The 17,839-nt window shown below is 37.3% G+C and overlaps 1 protein-coding gene across 1 annotated transcript in view; it reads left to right on the forward strand.

Annotated features, from left to right (window-relative positions):
• The window catches only part of MOSMO (modulator of smoothened), an 81,002-nt gene extending 69,364 nt beyond the window's left edge, over positions 1 to 11,638 (forward strand). Inside the window, exons 2-3 of the mRNA XM_017534355.2 lie at positions 5,785 to 5,997; positions 10,838 to 11,638. Of these exons, the coding sequence (XP_017389844.1) occupies positions 5,785 to 5,997; positions 10,838 to 11,022 (398 nt within the window). The 3' untranslated portion in view covers positions 11,023 to 11,638. The remainder of the gene's footprint in view (positions 1 to 5,784; positions 5,998 to 10,837) is intronic.
• Positions 11,639 to 17,839: the final 6,201 nt, after the last annotated feature.

A 17,839-nucleotide genomic window follows, 5' to 3' on the forward strand; every position in this document is an offset into this window, starting at 1 on the left:
TCCACCATCAAACTTACAAATGTACCTGAACACATTCATTAATTCATCCTCACAATCCTTCTCCTTGTGTTTTGGATCCCATCCCCTCTCACTTTCTTTAGGATCTTGCCTAACACATTATTTTCTCTTTTCATTTCTATCCTCTCTGGATCTCAATCTCCCCTACCACAAAACAAAACTAAACTATCCCATATGCCAACACATCATGTTTTCTGTTTCTGTCTTGCTTTGTCTAATTGTCTAACCTCCCTTGCTCCCAGTCTTTTTTTTTTTTTTTTTTTTTTTTTTTTTTTTTGTCTTTTTTTTTTTTTTTTTTTTTTTTTTTTTTTTTTTTTTTTTTTTTTTTCTGAGAAATAATGGAGACCGATACCTACTGAATGTGAAGAAGGTGGTAGATTTTTATATTTAGGAGAGTGCAGGAGACTTGGAACAGCCTTAGCAAAGAACAGTGAAGGACTGAATTAGTGAGACCTAATTAGTTTCTGGACAGAGGTGATGGCCCCGAGATTAAAATTTAGAAATTTACAGCAGCACCCCTCTGCTCTGATACAATTTTCTCCATCAGCATTCCGCAGCCTGGAGGTTAGTTAGTACAAGAAGTAGGAAATTTCTGTTGAGTCAGGGCTATCATTTTTGCCAGGTGGGTGCAATGAAAAGATAAAAATTGGTAACATAATGAGTCAAGGACTCTCGGCTGGATAGGGAAAGACATGAAGGCAAGAGGAAAGCGAAAGATGGGGAGAAAGTGTAGGGATCAGTGACTAGAAACTCCCTGGAGGATAAGAACAGGTGAACGTCACAGGAGGAGATGCTATTACTACAGTGGAAAGGAGGGCTCAGCCTCAGCCTCTTATGTTACTCAAGTTTTCAGACACTGTCTATGGGTGATTCATTAAGGTTCTTTGTTTTACCTGTTTACTCCTTTTTTTTGGCCAATTAGCTATTTTATAAGCACCTATATCCTAAGATACAGCTTAGAAATCATAGCAGATAAAAATGGTCACCACTAGCTATGTTTCTAGAGGAAAAAAAAATACGTGTGTGAAGTTTTTAAGTTACCTATAGTCTGTCGTGTTGTTTTTGTGCTTCTACTCATTCAGAGGGCGAGCTGCCAGGGTCTGACTTACCCAGGGAGGTACGCAGGGCTGCATACATTGGGACCTTCCCCCTTCCTGTTGCCCTTCCATCTTACAGCCAGCACATTGCTAAAACATGAAACTCTGTAATTTCAGTTTAATTGGGATACTGCCCCTTACTCAAATACAAATGCTCTTAGGAGAGGCTGTATATTAAGAATTTATCAATCATTAAGACTTTTGTGGTAGAGCATTTTTTGGCCTGTGTAACCAGTGAAACAGCTTGCCAAGAACAGATTTTATTTCCCCAAGGAGAGACTAGAGCAAGAGATCCACATCTGTGGTAGGGATCGGGCACACCAGATCATAGTACCTGGAGCTGACGGGGAGAGTCCCATGAGAGGAAGAGAGCATTGTCAGTAGTAGGAAAATTTAACAGGAAGATGGAAGAAGACAATAGCTAATGTTAGCTTCACTATTCTTGCTCAAGTCCAACCCTCTATAGGAAAACCCTCTCTCTGGCCAGGTTGGCAAGCACTCCCATGATTTGCTCGGACAGACCTTACAACCCCTGTGTTACAGATTTTCTGTGACACTCCTTTTACATGTAGTGATGACATGACTTATCATCCTCATTGTGGCAACAGACATGCCAGACTGGCTGTATTAAATCTTTTTAACAGTGTCTGGATCTACAGATGATGAGTGTCACTGCCTCTTAAGATGCCCCCACTTAATGGGGTAAGACTCATGATGACTTTCCTTTTGTGTGTTATTTTTTTTGTGCTGCACAGGTGAGATGCTGAGAGGCATGTGGGATGCTGTAGTTTCTAGTTCAGTTTCCTTTTTCCTATTGTGTACAAATCTTTTATTTGGCTGGGTTAGTTACCTAGGCAACAGCTGCAGGGTACAGATGGATTGGCGGTTTGGGAACTAGAAATACATACAGGCCCCTTCAAGAGGCAAAAAGACCTGTTGGATAAAACAAAAATTAGTGAATGGCTAAGCTTGTGCTTAAAAAGTGTACAGAAGCCACACTAAGACAGCTCTTTAGGAGAGAACTTATTTAATGCAGTGCAATTTTAAATTTAGCTTGTTTTTAATACACTTAAACTCAGTGCGTATGAATTCTGCTGCAGACCATTTTGGGGTTTCCATTGGAGTGGAAAGTACAGTTCCCTCCTCTGAAAAGCTCATGTCCTGTTTGGGGATAAAAAGAAGCTACCTTAAAATAAGTGTATGGTTGTGTGATACAGACCAAATGTGTTAAGGGAATTTAGAGGAAGTAAAAGATCTTGACTGCCAATGTGGGTGATGAGTCTGAAGCTACATACAGGCAGGAAATAATTCCTTGAGGTAAAATACTAAATTTGAAGGCCTGGTGAAAGTCTGGGTACTAACAGTACCTGAATTTATGAAATTTAATAGTAACAGCACAGTTAGCCTTAGAGATTCCCCCAGTCAGCTTATGGAAAATATATGACTATGATACAAATGTTGTTGACTTAGAGTCTTAAGAAAATGAATTCTAACAACAATGTTGACTGACCACTATAAATGGTATATTTATATTGTATATTTAAGGAAAGTGTGAGCATATTAGTTGTTGAATCTCTGACTGCTACTATGCTGAGCACGAGAGACACTCAGTAAAATATTTGTGTATTGATTTTCTTATATACAGTATGCCTTCTGTTTGTCGATTAGCATTAGCTTTTTTTCTTCTAGAATAGAGCTGCTGAATATTTGGTTTTGATTTATTGTGATAAGTAATTTTATAAATACAGGACTATAGCTATTCTTTTAAAGTTAAACCTCTGTCAGGTTATTTGCAGTTTTGTAGAAGGTGTTGCTATAATTTTCATACTTGTTCTGTTTGTAGTCACTTGGTGTGGATTGCTAGACAGACGAGGGAGGAAGAGAAAAGCAATTCCACTGAGAATCTACAGGCACAGGAGGTTAAGTTAAATTTAATTTCTAATGCCAAGAGAGTAAGAGTATCAACATAACGATACTCAGAGAGAGTTCAGTTATGATATACTGAACCTACAGTTTTTAATATTTGCCAGTAAAAAAAAATCAAATGTAAATAAAAGTTCACTAGGTATGTAGAGTTACCTTTGTAACTGTACAGACTTTGTATGTTAAGTAGAGAAGAAAATTGCTGATACAAGAATCCATAGGCCAGGCGCAGTGGCTCACACCTGAAATCCCAGCACTTTTAAAGGCTGAGGGAGACAGATCACAAGGTTAAGAAATTGAGACCATTCTAGCCAACATGGTGAAACCCTGTCTCTACTAAAAATACAAAAAAATCAGCTGGACATGGTGGCACATGCCTGTCGTCCCAGCTACTTGGGAGGCTGAGGCAGGAGAATCGTTTGAACCCAGGAGGCGGAGGTTGCAGTGAGCCAAGATCGTGTCACTGCACTCCAGCCTGGCAACAAAGTGAGACTCTGTCTCAAAAAAACAAAAACAAAAAAACCAAAAGAATCCATAATATTGCATTTTGTCAGATGGTCTTTCATTGCCTGTAGTTTATTATTCCAGCAATTACATCCTTTATAATGGAATAGTGACTAGAAAAGGATACTTTGTTATACGTCTTTTGCTGAATGATCGGGAGTAGTTTCCTGTTAAGAGTTCTTGGGCACTGCTGTGAATGCCTTACTTCCAAAATTACAATAAAATGCCTTATCATGACTCTCCCTCTCCCTCAAGTTTTTTTTTCCAAGGAGACTTTTTAGTGTTTTTGTTTAAGAACAGTCATGCAATTCCCTGGTGCCTACTCACCCCTACCAAATCCTCGGCTCTCTTCTGGTTTCAAGCAATTAATTACCATGAAACTTAAAAGGTTAGCGATAAATAGTGTGACCATTATTTAACTGATTTACTTCAGTTTGGAGTATGAAGTCAAATCAGCTCCAAGTAGAAGCTGGTGGGGGTGTCAGGGCATAGTGTGGGGCATTCTTGTGAAGATTTATGTATTTTCTGTCCCGTCTGCCTTCCTCCTGCCTGTGACAGCCCCATAATTATAATGTTGCTTGCATCTTGGCAGGGATCACCAGATGGGTCTAATTATTAGATAACTTGGTAGAAAAAGTACAGCTTGTTTATTTTCTTCTCAGGAGTTATGGTCAGATAGAGTTAGCATTGGGGGCAAAGACTCCAACTCAACTTTGAGAGGACTGATTTCTTGCTTTATTTTATTTCAACAAGTTGCTATATTTCTAAAAATGTTATCAATGGCCAAACTCAAGTTGCAGAAAAGTACCCTCCTTTCAGCAGCCCCACCTACCGACACATGCACGTGGACACTCAAGTCCAGCCCTGCCCTGTCTTCTCCCACCAGGGTAGCTTCCCAAAATGACACTAGGAATTTCACCAGCTCCCTTCACAGAAGACATTTGTTCATGGCAAGTGCTATGATTTTGAGATCAATGCCTTTTCTATTTTTGTGTTGATATTGAAAAAATAATGCTGACCAGGCACAGTGGCTCCACCTGTAATCTCAGCACATTGGAAGGCCAAGGCAGGAGGATTGCTTGAGGCCAGGAGTTCTAGACCAGCCTGGGCAACATAGAGAGACCCCCATCTCTATTAATTAAAAAAAAAAAAAAAAAAGAATGTAGATGAAAAAGAAATCCCCCCAAATGCAAAAATCTACTATGTTTTTAATAGATCCAGAAATTTTCATTCCTATATTCTTAGTAAGTATTTTTCCATTTTCGGTTGCTCTTGGAAGGGGAAATAAGTAGTTTTTATTGAGAAGTAACAGTGTAAACATTCTCTTATTGAAGAAGATAAACTAATTACTCTGTCACCTTTCTAACCTGTTTTTATGAATTAATTCACCCCAAATTTGATTGGGGAAGCGTCCTTGGGTTTGACACGAGAACATATTTATGGAAAAATAATGCTTGATATTTTACAAAATCATTTTTATTTTGTTTAAATGGGGAGAGACATTTTAAGAATTGCTCTCATAATTTGCCTTTTTGATTTTCTGTGAAGCATGCCAGCCATGGTTTTGGCAGTATGAATACTTGTACACTATACAAAAATTGGGGAATATGCCAAATTTGGGACAGAGGGCCCTCCTATTTTTTCCAACATTTTCTTGAGTTTAGTGGAATACTACTTATATTGTAATATTCTTAGACCTTTTATCTTTCATAAATATATTGCTTCTAGCATTTAATATATTTATTTAATTTTATTTCTATATTACCATTAGGCGTTTTTCAAGTTTGTCTTCAATTTCCTGGAAAGTGATTTTCTTTGCAGCCAAAATGAAGTAATATACAATGAGTCTTGGATCTGGGAATCAAAAATTCCAGTTCTTTCTGCCGCTGTACAGGCTCAGTGAGGGCATGAACCTCATCCTGTCTGCTGTTATTTCCCTGGAGCCTAGAAGAATACCTGACAAAATTACTCAGAAAATCATTTAATGAATGCCTGAGTGAACTGCCTGTTTTGACTTTTCTGAGGTCATTTGTTGTTTTTTAAGTTCACTTTGTATGTTAAACTAAGTATTACTAGCTTATGAACTACAGCAGAATGCTGAAGAATAGGACTTAGGGGATTTAAGCGCTTGAATGACCCACAAAGAGATGAATGAGATTTAAGGACTAAAGGTGTGGTGGTGAGGAATATTCCCTGGCAGGCCAAACCCACTAAAGTATCCCCACCTTTTGCATCTCCACAGGAGCACTCACTGTGGGCCTCGTGCGACAGTGTCAAACAATCCATGGACGAGACCGGACGTGCATCCCTCCCCGGCTTCCCCCGGAGTGGGTCACCACACTGTTTTTTATCATCATGGGAATCATTTCATTGACTGTCACATGTGGTTTGCTGGTGGCGTCCCACTGGCGAAGAGAAGCTACAAAATATGCTCGATGGATAGCATTCACTGGAAGTAAGTAACCTGTGCTTACTAAGTTTGTCTAGAAGGCACCCACACTGGTATTTTTATGAAGATAATCAAGAATCAGTAATAAGGACTTCATAATCATCAAAGAACGCCACTTGTGTATGGCCGTGAGATAGACTCTACACAGTCCCATCATTTCTTCAAAACTTCCTGCAAGACCAGGACATCCACAACTTTAATCGCTTTGTATGAAATGCTATTTTAATGAATTTTATTTTTGCAGAGATTGTGACATAAGTATTCCAGGTTTGTGACTCAGAGTTACCAGTAGCCTGAGTCTTTTCCTCTTCTTGAAGCTATTGGTATCATCTATCAAAACAAAGATATAGAACAAATACGTAAAAATATAAGTTAGATGAAGGTGGTGATATATTTTTTAATGTTGACTTTGAGTTTCTGCTGTATGTTGTAACCACTGGAAAAATCAACACATTTGGTTATTTAATAATTGTTTATCAGCATTTCTTACTCCATTAAGCTCAGCCCAAGGGTATAAGTTTATATATTACACATTCGCTTGTACTTTGCAAAATTGGTTTAATTTCAAAACACGTCAGAGACTTAAGTTAAACAGAAGAAACAAAAATGCATGAAGAAAAGACATTTCTGCAATTCTGCTTTCATGCTTCTTTCTCTCCAAAGCAGTTTTGCACCCCAGGGGATATTTAACAATATCTGAAAACATTTTTGATAGTCACAACTAGGGCAATGCTGGTGGGTAGAGGCAGGGAGGCTGCTGCTAAACATCCTACAAATACATAGGACAGCCCCCCACAACAAAGAATTATCTGGCCCCAGATAGCAGTAGAGCCAGTTTTATAAACCCTGCTCTAAAGAAACAGGAGAACCATACCTATGCAAATGGGACTTTTAATTCAGTACCTTAAAATAATCGTAGGTTTGCATAAGGTTTTAAAAATAAATATAACAGCTCACTTTCACTTGATATCTTCGTTTAAAACACATATAATTGGAGTAAGGGATAATCCCATGTTTCCCTATTAATGTTAAAACTCAGTTTATCCATAAAGGCTGTGGGATAGTGATATTCCTTCATAAGCCTCTGTTTCTTCCTGTATTATCTGAAATTTATACTCTTTAATATGTATGTTTCTGGCTCTGTTTATCTGTATTGCCCTTAATTTTTAAATTTAGATCAAGTTGCCTTTGATATAAAAAAGGTTCTCCATTCTTGTTAAGCAGAGTGAAACAAGTTGGTGATCCTTCCCCTGCCAAACAGACCTCCTGAGACTATTCTTTTCTAGAGAGGGTCCAGAAGCAATTGTAGAAACAGTGCGGCTAAAGTTAAGGATATTGGTGAGAAATTTAATGAGAATTTGATTTTTTATCTTTTAGTCACAGATTCACTAATCCTGCTAGAATTCAGTCTTCAAGGAGTAAAATAATATCAAAGAAGGATTTAGTTTCTAGATTTAGTTGAAATTTGGGGATGCATATGCTTTGAATATCAAAAGCCTAAAATATAATTTAGCAAGGTAGCATGAGTCAAAATGTTAAATGCCCTTATGAGCTATAGAGTCTTATGACCCAATAAAGGGAAAGAACTAGATTATCTTTGTTTCTCATTCACCTTAAACAGAATATTTAAGTATGCATAGTGCCCCCAATGCAGTGTATTTTTCCTTTATTTTTAGTTAAGTTATTTAACTTTTTGAAATAATATGTGCAAATGATGCATAATTCAAAATCTGTGAAAGCGTAACCAGGTGAAGTCATATTATGCGCTGCCGCCCAGCCGTCCCATAACCCCTTTCCTGGAGGCAACAATTTTTACCAGTTTCTAGGGTTTCCTACTAGAAGTATTCAGTGCATAGAAACATATCTATATGTGTGTGTTCCATACATACATATTTATATAAAATTTTTTCTACTATTCTGTACCTTATTTTTTAAACTTAACATATCTTGAGTTAATTTAAGCAAGCATAGAGCTGCCTTGCTTTTAGCTTCCTAAAATACATTGTTTTTGTTACCAAAGCAAGTGGCTGGGGTGGCACTTCTGAGAGGGATTTGGTGGGTGTCCCCTAGTGTTTCCACTCCACCCCTGAAAAATGTCCTTTATTGTACGTATTTCTATTCTAGTTAAGCTATAGTTTTCGTAGTAAAATTTCGTGAGGATAATATTTTCTGATGGCCCTGCACAGTGGGGAAATATGTCTCAGAGAAGAGCCCCACATGATGGGTGTTCCCTATAGGGGCAAGAGAAACCAGGATGAGTTGTCTGTTCTTCAAGTCTGGCCCTTATCCTTTCCTTTGCCACCCTGATTTCCAGCCTCATCCATCAGTACACCTGATTTCTGACTCCTGCCACCAAGAAATCTGTGCCATGGAGAGTATGAAGTTATGTCTTTACAATCTTATTTAGGATCCAGAACTCAGTCTTCAAAGGTTGATATTATTAGCATTAATAATATTTTAAGATCTAAAGTAACTTCATGTTCACAACAGCTTAAAAGAAAAACTCATCCACCTGGATTAAATCTGCTCCCCAGGAAGCATAAAGAACCTGCTTCCTTGGATTTAATCTAAGATTAGATTAAATAGGGCTTCCTTGCTCCCTTAAAATTTGATTACACTTTTTCCTAACAAATTTGGAAAAAATTTAACTCTTAAAAATATTAAACTCTGTAGTTGCAAAATGTATTACTCCATTATAAAGGACAGATCTTTTTTACAGTAGAAAATAGGAAATGATAGGGACAAAGTTAGCCCAGTGAACATATTTAACATCTGCATATTCCTAAAGTACTTTTCTAAATTATTTGTTTCTTGAGATTAGTCAACATCAAGAAAAACAATTGTTTTATAACAATAATTTTGTCTCATTGTTTTTTAAATTAGATTGTGTATAGCTACCTAAGTTGTGGTTTCATTTTACTCACCAGACCATATTAAGCAGTAGAACCATTAGAAATTGGTGACAAACAACACTGCTAACTGGGCATTGGCAACACTAATAGGTATTTGTTGCTGACTGTGCAACAAAAAGGCCAAAAGCTTTAAAACATAATGCCTGAATTTTTTGCTTGTTCTATAGTAGGTACCTGAAAAAAATCCATGTTTGCTTATGTAACATCATTTGGTGTGATCATTTGCCCAAAATGAAGTCTGTATAATATAAAATAATATACCTAAATGGTGCAAAGCGATCAAGAGTGCTGTTGTTTCTTAAGCTGATGTATTACTTAAGCAAATGTTATTTTTCATTGTATTGCTGGAGTTATTTCTTCTGGAAAGGGTTCCTAACTGACTTTTTTAAAACTCTGAAAGTTTCGTTGATTGGTTAACACACACACAAAAAAAATAGAGACAAATGTCAGGTGAAATGTTTATCCAGGGCACTGTCAGTATTGTTGGGGGATAGTTTTCACCTGGAGAAGATTTCTCATTCAGTTAATAATGGAAGTTTCAACTCTTCATGTACAATGACTAGTAATCTATACTCACATTACACTGAAGAAATATTTCTGCCTCCAGAGAAAGTTGAAGGGCAATGAACATCTGAGCAATACACTTTCAAAAAGCAAAAACATTTTCTTGGAAAAGGTAGCCTCTCTGTAAATAGTTTATGTTCACTAAGAAGGGTATTTCTTTGGTAGCACAGAGGAGCAGGCTGTTTGCTCAAACACTGGGCTGTGGAATCACTTTTACCTGGACACTGGGCTTTCTGATATCTTTTTAGAAACATTTTAGCAAATAATATACTCCTTTGTGTTTACATGCAAAACTCAAAGAAGGTTACCCACCCTCCCCAACTTTAACCTATCTCTCTGGGTATTCAGAAACAGGACAGAGATTTTATGTTTTGGAATATTATCCGTGATAAGAGAGAACCACTCTGACAATTTACTAATCATCCCAGAGATCTGAGGTTCTTTCTACTAGCTGATTTTATTTTTTATTTATTTGTCTGTTTTATTGAGACAGAATCTCACTCTTTTGCCCAGGCTGGAGTGCAGTGGTGCAATCTCGGCTCACTGCAACCTCCGCCTCCCAGGTTCAAGCGATTCTCCGGCCTCAGCCTCCTGAATAGCTGGGATTACAGGCATGTGCCTCTATGCCTGGCTAATTTTTATATTATTAGTAGAGATGGGATTTCACCATGTTGACCAGACTGGTCTCAAACTCCTGACACCGAGTGATCTGCCTGCCTTGGCCTCCTGAAGTGCTGGGATTACAGGCATGAGCCACTGTGTCCAGCCTCTACTAGCTGATTTTAAATCAGAGTAAGATAAATGGTGCTTATTTATATGTACCTTTTCTCCAATTCCTTCTAACTAACACGGAGAGGAACAGAGAATTGTCAGAATAGTAACTATGGTGATAATGGTATGCAGCACTCATTCAGCACTTACTGTTACCTGGCACTGTGCCAGGAACTAGACATTATCCTTCTAGTATTTCACCCATTTTCAGAAGAGAATCAGAGGCTTAAGATTATATAGCTAGTAGGCAATAGAGTTGGAATTGAGCCCCTATCTGACTCTAGCTAGTGCCCTTAATTGCTATTGTAAATGACTAGGAATCGTATTTGTGAGGATTCGGTAGGTTTAAAGAAGGACTTTCTTAATCCTAATGTTCAGAATTGTCCTAAAACTTACATAAAAGGCTAGCCTAGCTTTATTGTAATGTTAGGCTTCAGGGATATTATGTGACCTGTAATATATACAGATTTTTGACAAGTGGCCCACGTTTTAACAGATTTGACCAACTCTTCTTATAAGCTTCCTTTGTGCCAAATTTTCATTGTTTTTTGAAATCACCAAACCTTGTTACTAATGTTGTGTTTTGGTTTGTTTTACAGTGATCCTTTTCTGTATGGCTGCCCTAATATTTCCAATAGGATTTTACATCAATGAAGTCGGAGGTCAACCTTATAAATTACCCAACAACACAGTAGTTGGGTCATCATATGTACTTTTTGTCTTATCAATTTTCTTTACAATAGTAGGACTTCTATTTGCTGGCAAAGTTTGTTTACCAGGCTGATGAATGTCTAAATTGCTTGACTCTTACTATTTTTTATTTTATTTTTTTATTTTTGGAGGGTGGGGAGGACAAAGGTGAGGCATCTGAGCAACCCTCTCATAGGAAGATGCTCAGATGAAACTGATGCTGAGAAGGAAAAAAATGCTTTCATTTGTTCTCACTATGCACTTTGGATTTAAAAAAAAAAAAAAGGAGAGCCTTTTCCATAACCAAATACAGACAATATTGACTAAATCTCCTGAGCATATTCAGGCAGTCAGGTCTGCACTGTGATAGCAACCTAGAAAAGGAGAATGCTTTATATTGAAAAGCATGTGGCCCTTTGTGACTCTATTGTTCCGTTTTTAATGTCTAATGATTCATTAGTGAAAAAAAAAAAAAAAGGTCTAAGTATTTATGTATCATGGTGGACCAGAGGGATGCAAGAGAAGTTCATGTGGGGCTGGCCTCACCTCCTAAGAAATGAGTGTTCACAACTTCCTTGTAATAGTATGAGCCTTTGGCACCAGAATGGATTGCCATTTCATTACTGCACCAAGAAGCCAATAGATCAAAACTTGTTTGCTAAAATGTGTGTAAAAATTCTGAAATTCCCTCTTCTCTGTGTACAAAAAAATCACTAAGACACATGTTTTGGGTGGGCGGGTGGGGGAAATCTTCCTTATATTTATATAAATATATATAATATATATATTTTGCTGATGCAGTATACAGTGTGTATATATGTGTGTGTGTATGTGTGTGTACATTTATATACACACACATGCAAACAGTTCCTGGAAGAGAATTCTGAATGCTTTGCTAGCAAAACACTGTGGTGTGCAAACCTAGAACTCAATAGAAAAAAAAGCCATTTATCTGAAGGCTGCATAGTGGAGAGAGTCTTCAGTTTACCTCATTCTTTGTAGCAGCCCTTGATTTTAACAGGTTTTTGTAATAGGTACAAATAACCCCATACCTTTCTAGGTGCAATTTTAATTTAAGCTAAAACTTCTTCATAGGGTTAATTTATTTGTACATGATAGTAGAAGGTAAGATCATGTCAAACTTTATAATTTGGGGAATCTGACACTATTTAAATTATTGGCAACTGTTGTCTATTGTACAGAGATTCTTTTTCTACTGGCTCAGTCTGTTACATTAATAATGCATTTTATATGTTCAAGCACACAACTTTACATAAATACAAAGTTCACTAGTAAATATCTGGCTGTTTTGGCTATTTAAAACACTAATTTCATTATTAACATCTGTAAGCATTATTAATACATCTTTACCAAAACCTGAGCAATACAATGTTTTCTTTATATGTTATATGCCTTTGCTTGCTAAAAGGTAGTATTTTCGCATTTACTTTAAAGGGCTGTACTAAACCCACAGCTTTAAGTTTTTCCCTAAAAGAAGCATTGCAGCTAACCCTTGAACTCAAAAATAGTTTTAAAATACAGTATTTCTCTTCTCCACATTTCCATGCCTTCACATCGATGCTTGTTTTTCCTGGTGAACACTATAGAAATTCTCCTGTTTGAAATGTGGAACAGGAGGGTGTTTCATGGCAATGGAGCTAAGTTTTTCCTCTTTATAGTGAACTGGTGACCCAAGTATCCCTATCAGTAGAGTCCCATGTGGCCCATGCTTTACACAAGCAGAAATGAATGCACTGTTTTTTAAGAGCCAGATTATCAATTATAGAATAATTACTTCAGAGATGGGAGCAACCTCCTCAGATTCAAACTATGAAATGGAGGGGCTTGATATGTTTTGCACTGGCTCATTTGACAGTCTTCCATCTTACTGTTAATTCAGCAGTATTTTATTGTGAAAGAAAACCCCAGTGCTTGAGCTCACTCATGAGTTGGGAAAGAGATGGACCACCACAGTGGTGCATTCCTTAAGTGTTCTGGGAGAATGTCATTCTTTTCCTTCCCAAAGTAAAAGAAACCTTTGGGAGATCCTGAGGGAGACTATTTTTCCCAAGTATTATGATGTCTAGTCAAGTCTAAGAATACCGCTGGACATGTTCTGTGGACATTAGGGATTGCAGTTGCCATTGTGATTTGATTGGTCCTCAGTCAAATGGATCACTTTGAAGGAAAGCTTTGGTTGTCACCGTTATATACCACTGAAATAAAGTGTTAGCAAAGTATGGTTCAAATTAATTTATGATATGACCAAGAGCTTTTCTCTTCCAAAAGATGAATTGTAATGTAAATAGTTTCTCAAAATATTTTTAACTGGATCATGAGCATGGGGAGAGAAAGTTTCTCAGCTGCTAAGAATTTCCCCACTGTTTACTTCTTTCACTTATGGTGGTATTGCATTTAAGATTACAAAATTTAAGGTTTTATTTGTATCTATTACCCAAACCATTAAATTGTCTTTAATTTCATCACTGTCTTGGAGGTCCAGTGTGTACAGGGCTGATGGGGGAAAACTCCCTCCAGCCAGTTAGCACTCTAACCCAGGATTAAACCATCCCATTAAGTAGTATGTGAAGTCAAGTCTTCGTACTCTTTCAGACCAGACATTGAAATGGACTCATTCATATAAATTTCTATAAATCCTGTAAATGAAAAGATAGACAACTGTCAGCAGTTGCTTTTTAAAAAGGTCACTATAATAAGTACTATATAGTACAGTATTAATTTATAGCAGGAAATCATATCTTGTAAACTGTATATAAAACACTTTTATGGTGCAATCATTTGTCAAACTTTTGTCTGTTACATTGTTTTTAGAGTGTGTGCATTCTTCTCATACCTAAGAATATCACTGTAAAATCTGCTGAAAACTATTTTTAGGTTTTATTTGCACAAGACTGAATTAGTTTGAAATTTTTGGAAGCTCCTATTGAACATGCCTAAATATCTGTAAACATGAAAAATCTTCAATTCATTAAAAGCAAACATTTCAGTATGATTCTTTCCAAAGGTAATCCATGTTCTATGTTGTTAATGTGTGTATGTAATTTTTCTGACTCTTCCACCTCTTATAAACCTATTTTCTGTTTCATTTGTTTGGTTTTTGAAGGATGGCTCTTTTTTCTTTTTAATGTTCGAGATGACCAAAACACTATTGGTTTTTACCCTTTTGCCAGAAGCTTTGATATCCCCACTTGATGTTCTGTGAATTCACTGTTTAATCTATTAAGTGAAAATAATAAATAGTCCTGGTGACAAACAATCTGTTGATTTAGAGGAAAGGCCCTGAAAAATACAGTATTTGGAAACTAACTTTGCATATACTGTTAGCTATTATTTTGCATCGTGGGCTTCATGAGAAGAACATGTTGCATTTATTTTGTCTTTATTAAAAGACTACTAGCCACAAGTTACTCTGATTGTAGTAACTTTTATCAACCCACTTGATCTTTAAAAAATTAAATTTACATTCACAATTCAAAACAGTAACCTGTCTTTCAGAAAATTTTTGAAGGATAAAAACATGAAGGAAAAAAGTGGCCTGTGTAGGTAGGATTCCCTACACAGGACTTTTAGTTGTATCACCTCAAGAAATTTTGAAGTTTGTGATCAAGGTCTGTATATTATCCCAAACTTTATTAAGAATTGTTTTCTAATTGGTTATAACATTTTTCAATTAATAGTTTCAAAACAAATTGTTAATACAACTGTATAAAATGAACATAATTTTCTTCACTTGTATTTTTGTTATTGAGCAAGTTTATCAAAATAAATTGTCTACTAAAGAAACTAAAAAGACTTCTATTACTTTGAAATAAGCTTCACTTAAAAAAATTGATTTCTTATAGAGGTTTCACATATTCACAAGTGACACTTCCATGCCTTTTGGGTTGGTTTTGTTGTTGGCATTGGGGGGTGAAGGCGGTCCTTCCCTATCTTCTTCCACACTCACCCTTTGCTCACCACTAGAGAAGAGATGCCATTAATATTCCAGGACATGGATTAGGCCATGTTTACCAGTAAGAGTCACTTGGCAATAAAAGATGACATATATATGGCTCTCCCTTCGGCATCATGCTTCATGAGCTAGGAGAGAGGAGCCAAGCCAAAGCCCCCAAGCCAGCCATCTTTCTCTTCTTTCTTCCTTGCACATAGACCTAAGTCCATCTTTGCTTCAGTCTTCTGTTTCTATTTTCTCCAGGCAAAAAGATCTTAGCTTTTAAGATCTTAAAGTATGGATTAGAGGAGCAAATACAGAGGCCCATGTGCCCTATCACAGCTTAACTATAGCTCTCTGTGGGGGTGTCAAGATCAGCCCAGCCCAATAATAATTAATAATAAAATATTTACAGTTTGCTGCTGATTCTTCCTCGTTGGCCTTTTCAGGAACCTCGTGGGGAATTGGAGGATTAAGACATGGTAAGATTTTAGATGTTCTTGGGCTCTAAGATTGAGGGGTTTCCTTGGAGGTGAGACTTGAAGTGCAATGTCTGGGAAAGTTCCAGGCAAACTAGGATGAGTTGGTCACCCTGCCCTGTCTTCACACCATCTAAATCTTATCCTGATTGTAACACCGATTAGAGGTTTTGGGAGGGTTATTTTCTATAAATATTAATGAATAAGTCAATTGGAAATTGTAATGGTAGATTTATACTGAGCTATGGTGGAGGGAACACTTTTTAAATTTGGTAATACCTTAGGAAAAGGTAACACAGTGGCTTTAAAAACAATAACGTAAGTTCAAAAATACCTTATTTTGACTTATATTCTTCTATCATCTCTATTCTAGCCACTGTGAGAAGATTATAGGAAAAACACCAGGACTAGAGGACTCTGGGTTCCTTTTATGCAAAGTCAACTCTTCTGGGTCACAGTTACCCAGCAACAAAAATAAAGGTAGTTATTTATAAATGGCGTTAAAGATAGAAGGCACAATGTATATTTTTTAAGAGTTTTGGTTCTTTTCCCAGGAGAAGAAAACACTGTGGGTTGGTATTTTCAAGCACATTCTTACAAATCAGCCCCAATTCCAGTCACATACAATCTAAGACCACCCAAGATAACAATTCAAGAAGAGATTTTTCACGAGACTATAAAATGTTAGAGCTGGATGAAATGTCAAAGGGCATGTTCAATGTTTTCATTTTCCAGGTGAAGTAATCAAGGCCTCAGACTTTGCCAAAGTCACCCAACTAGATCTCAGCAGAGCACTCGACATAGGAAAGAATGTCTTTGACATGTGGGCCTTGGACTTAGGACCAGTATTCATATTCTCTAGCCATTGAACCAGTCTTCCTTCAGCTGATCTTCATTCACTCCGATACATCCAAATTAATTCTGCCAAAATACTCTTAACACAAAAGCAAGCATATTATTTCCATGTTCACATTTATGTCATTCCCGCTGTCTGCAGAGAGAAATCCAAACTCCTTTAGCATAGCTTTGACAACCTTTTGTGATCTGACTTCAGGCTCTCTGTTCAGTCTTATTTCCCACCTCTCTCTCTTCACTTCGTACTGACAACCAGCCTGTTCTCCATTCTCCATTCACTGCCACCTGCTCCTGGCCCTGGCTGTGTCTGTACCACCTCCTCTCAGTTTTAAAATCATCACATATTTGAAATATATCTAATCTTTTATGCTTTGTGTCTCTCTTGCTTATGCTTCTGTAACAGAACTTGCTAAACAGGAATCGACTGCCTGGATGAAATCTCAGTTCCACCATTCCCACTGTGTGACCCTTAGTAAATTGTGTAACTTATGTGAGCCTTGGTTTTAGAATGGGACTAATAATAGTACCCACCCAATGGGGCTATTGTTGGTTTAAAGGAAACAAAGTTCTAAGCACATAGTAAGCATTCAAAGGTTAGTTGCTCATATTGTCATTAGTAAGTGCTTTTGTATAACTGTGTAAATGCTTGAATGCAAAGAATATGGTTTCCTCATTGTGTACTCCCTAGAGACCTGGCACAGTGCTTTACACATTGAATTATGAAAATTAAAGTTGGGGCTAGGTTTTAAAGGAAAATTATGAAACCATATTTCCTGGAGACTTGAAAGAGTCATCGATTTACCAGATTTGTTTCAGTGAACTTCTTCCTGAAGGCAGAGGCTTGCCTAAGTCAGCCTTTATGAGGATGGTTACTTTATTGTTAAGTATTTGGCTACATGATATGTCAGTTCCATTGACCTCCTTAGGATTCCCCTGTGGACTCCAGATCCTTTACTACTGAACTCACAAGCCTGTGACACTGATACTGTACAGAGAGGACCAGGACAGTGCCAGCACCCCATTGATCCTGAGTGAACTCTCTGGAGGCCGCTTCAAGCTTGTGGGTTCTCCGCTGTCTTGAAGCCATCCATCCATTTGATATGTTTTGCAAAGACTTGGTCCTGCCAAGATGGTTTTAATCATTTCTGCTAAAAGGAATGGACTCAAGGATTTGATCTCATTTTAGCCACAGTTGTCCTCAATTGGCCATTTTATAGCACTTTAGTAAATATGGCCTAGTGAATTTGGCCACTATTAAATCAATCTCCATTCATTATCCATCAGGGCAAGGTCAGTGAAGTAAATACTATGTTCTGACCTCTGGCACTCTATCTCATGTTGTCTAAGTATTTCATATTAGTTGTCTAAGGCAACTCAAGTATTTTCTTAAAACCATGAAAACTCTCATTCTTTTCCATTGCTTTGTTCTCTATGACAAATGCGAAGACAGTTGAAGAATCAACATCCTGTCCATTTTCCGTAATAAGCTGCTCTTTAAAAACCCACATATCAGGCCGGGCGCGGTGGCTCAAGCCTGTAATCCCAGCACTTTGGGAGGCCGAGGCGGGTGGATCACGAGGTCAAGAGATCAAGACCATCCTGGTCAACATGGTGAAACCCCGTCT

The sequence above is a fragment of the Cebus imitator genome, unplaced genomic scaffold, assembly GCF_001604975.1.
Source record: "Cebus imitator isolate Cc_AM_T3 unplaced genomic scaffold, Cebus_imitator-1.0 Scaffold85, whole genome shotgun sequence".
Classification (NCBI taxonomy): domain Eukaryota; kingdom Metazoa; phylum Chordata; class Mammalia; order Primates; family Cebidae; genus Cebus; species Cebus imitator.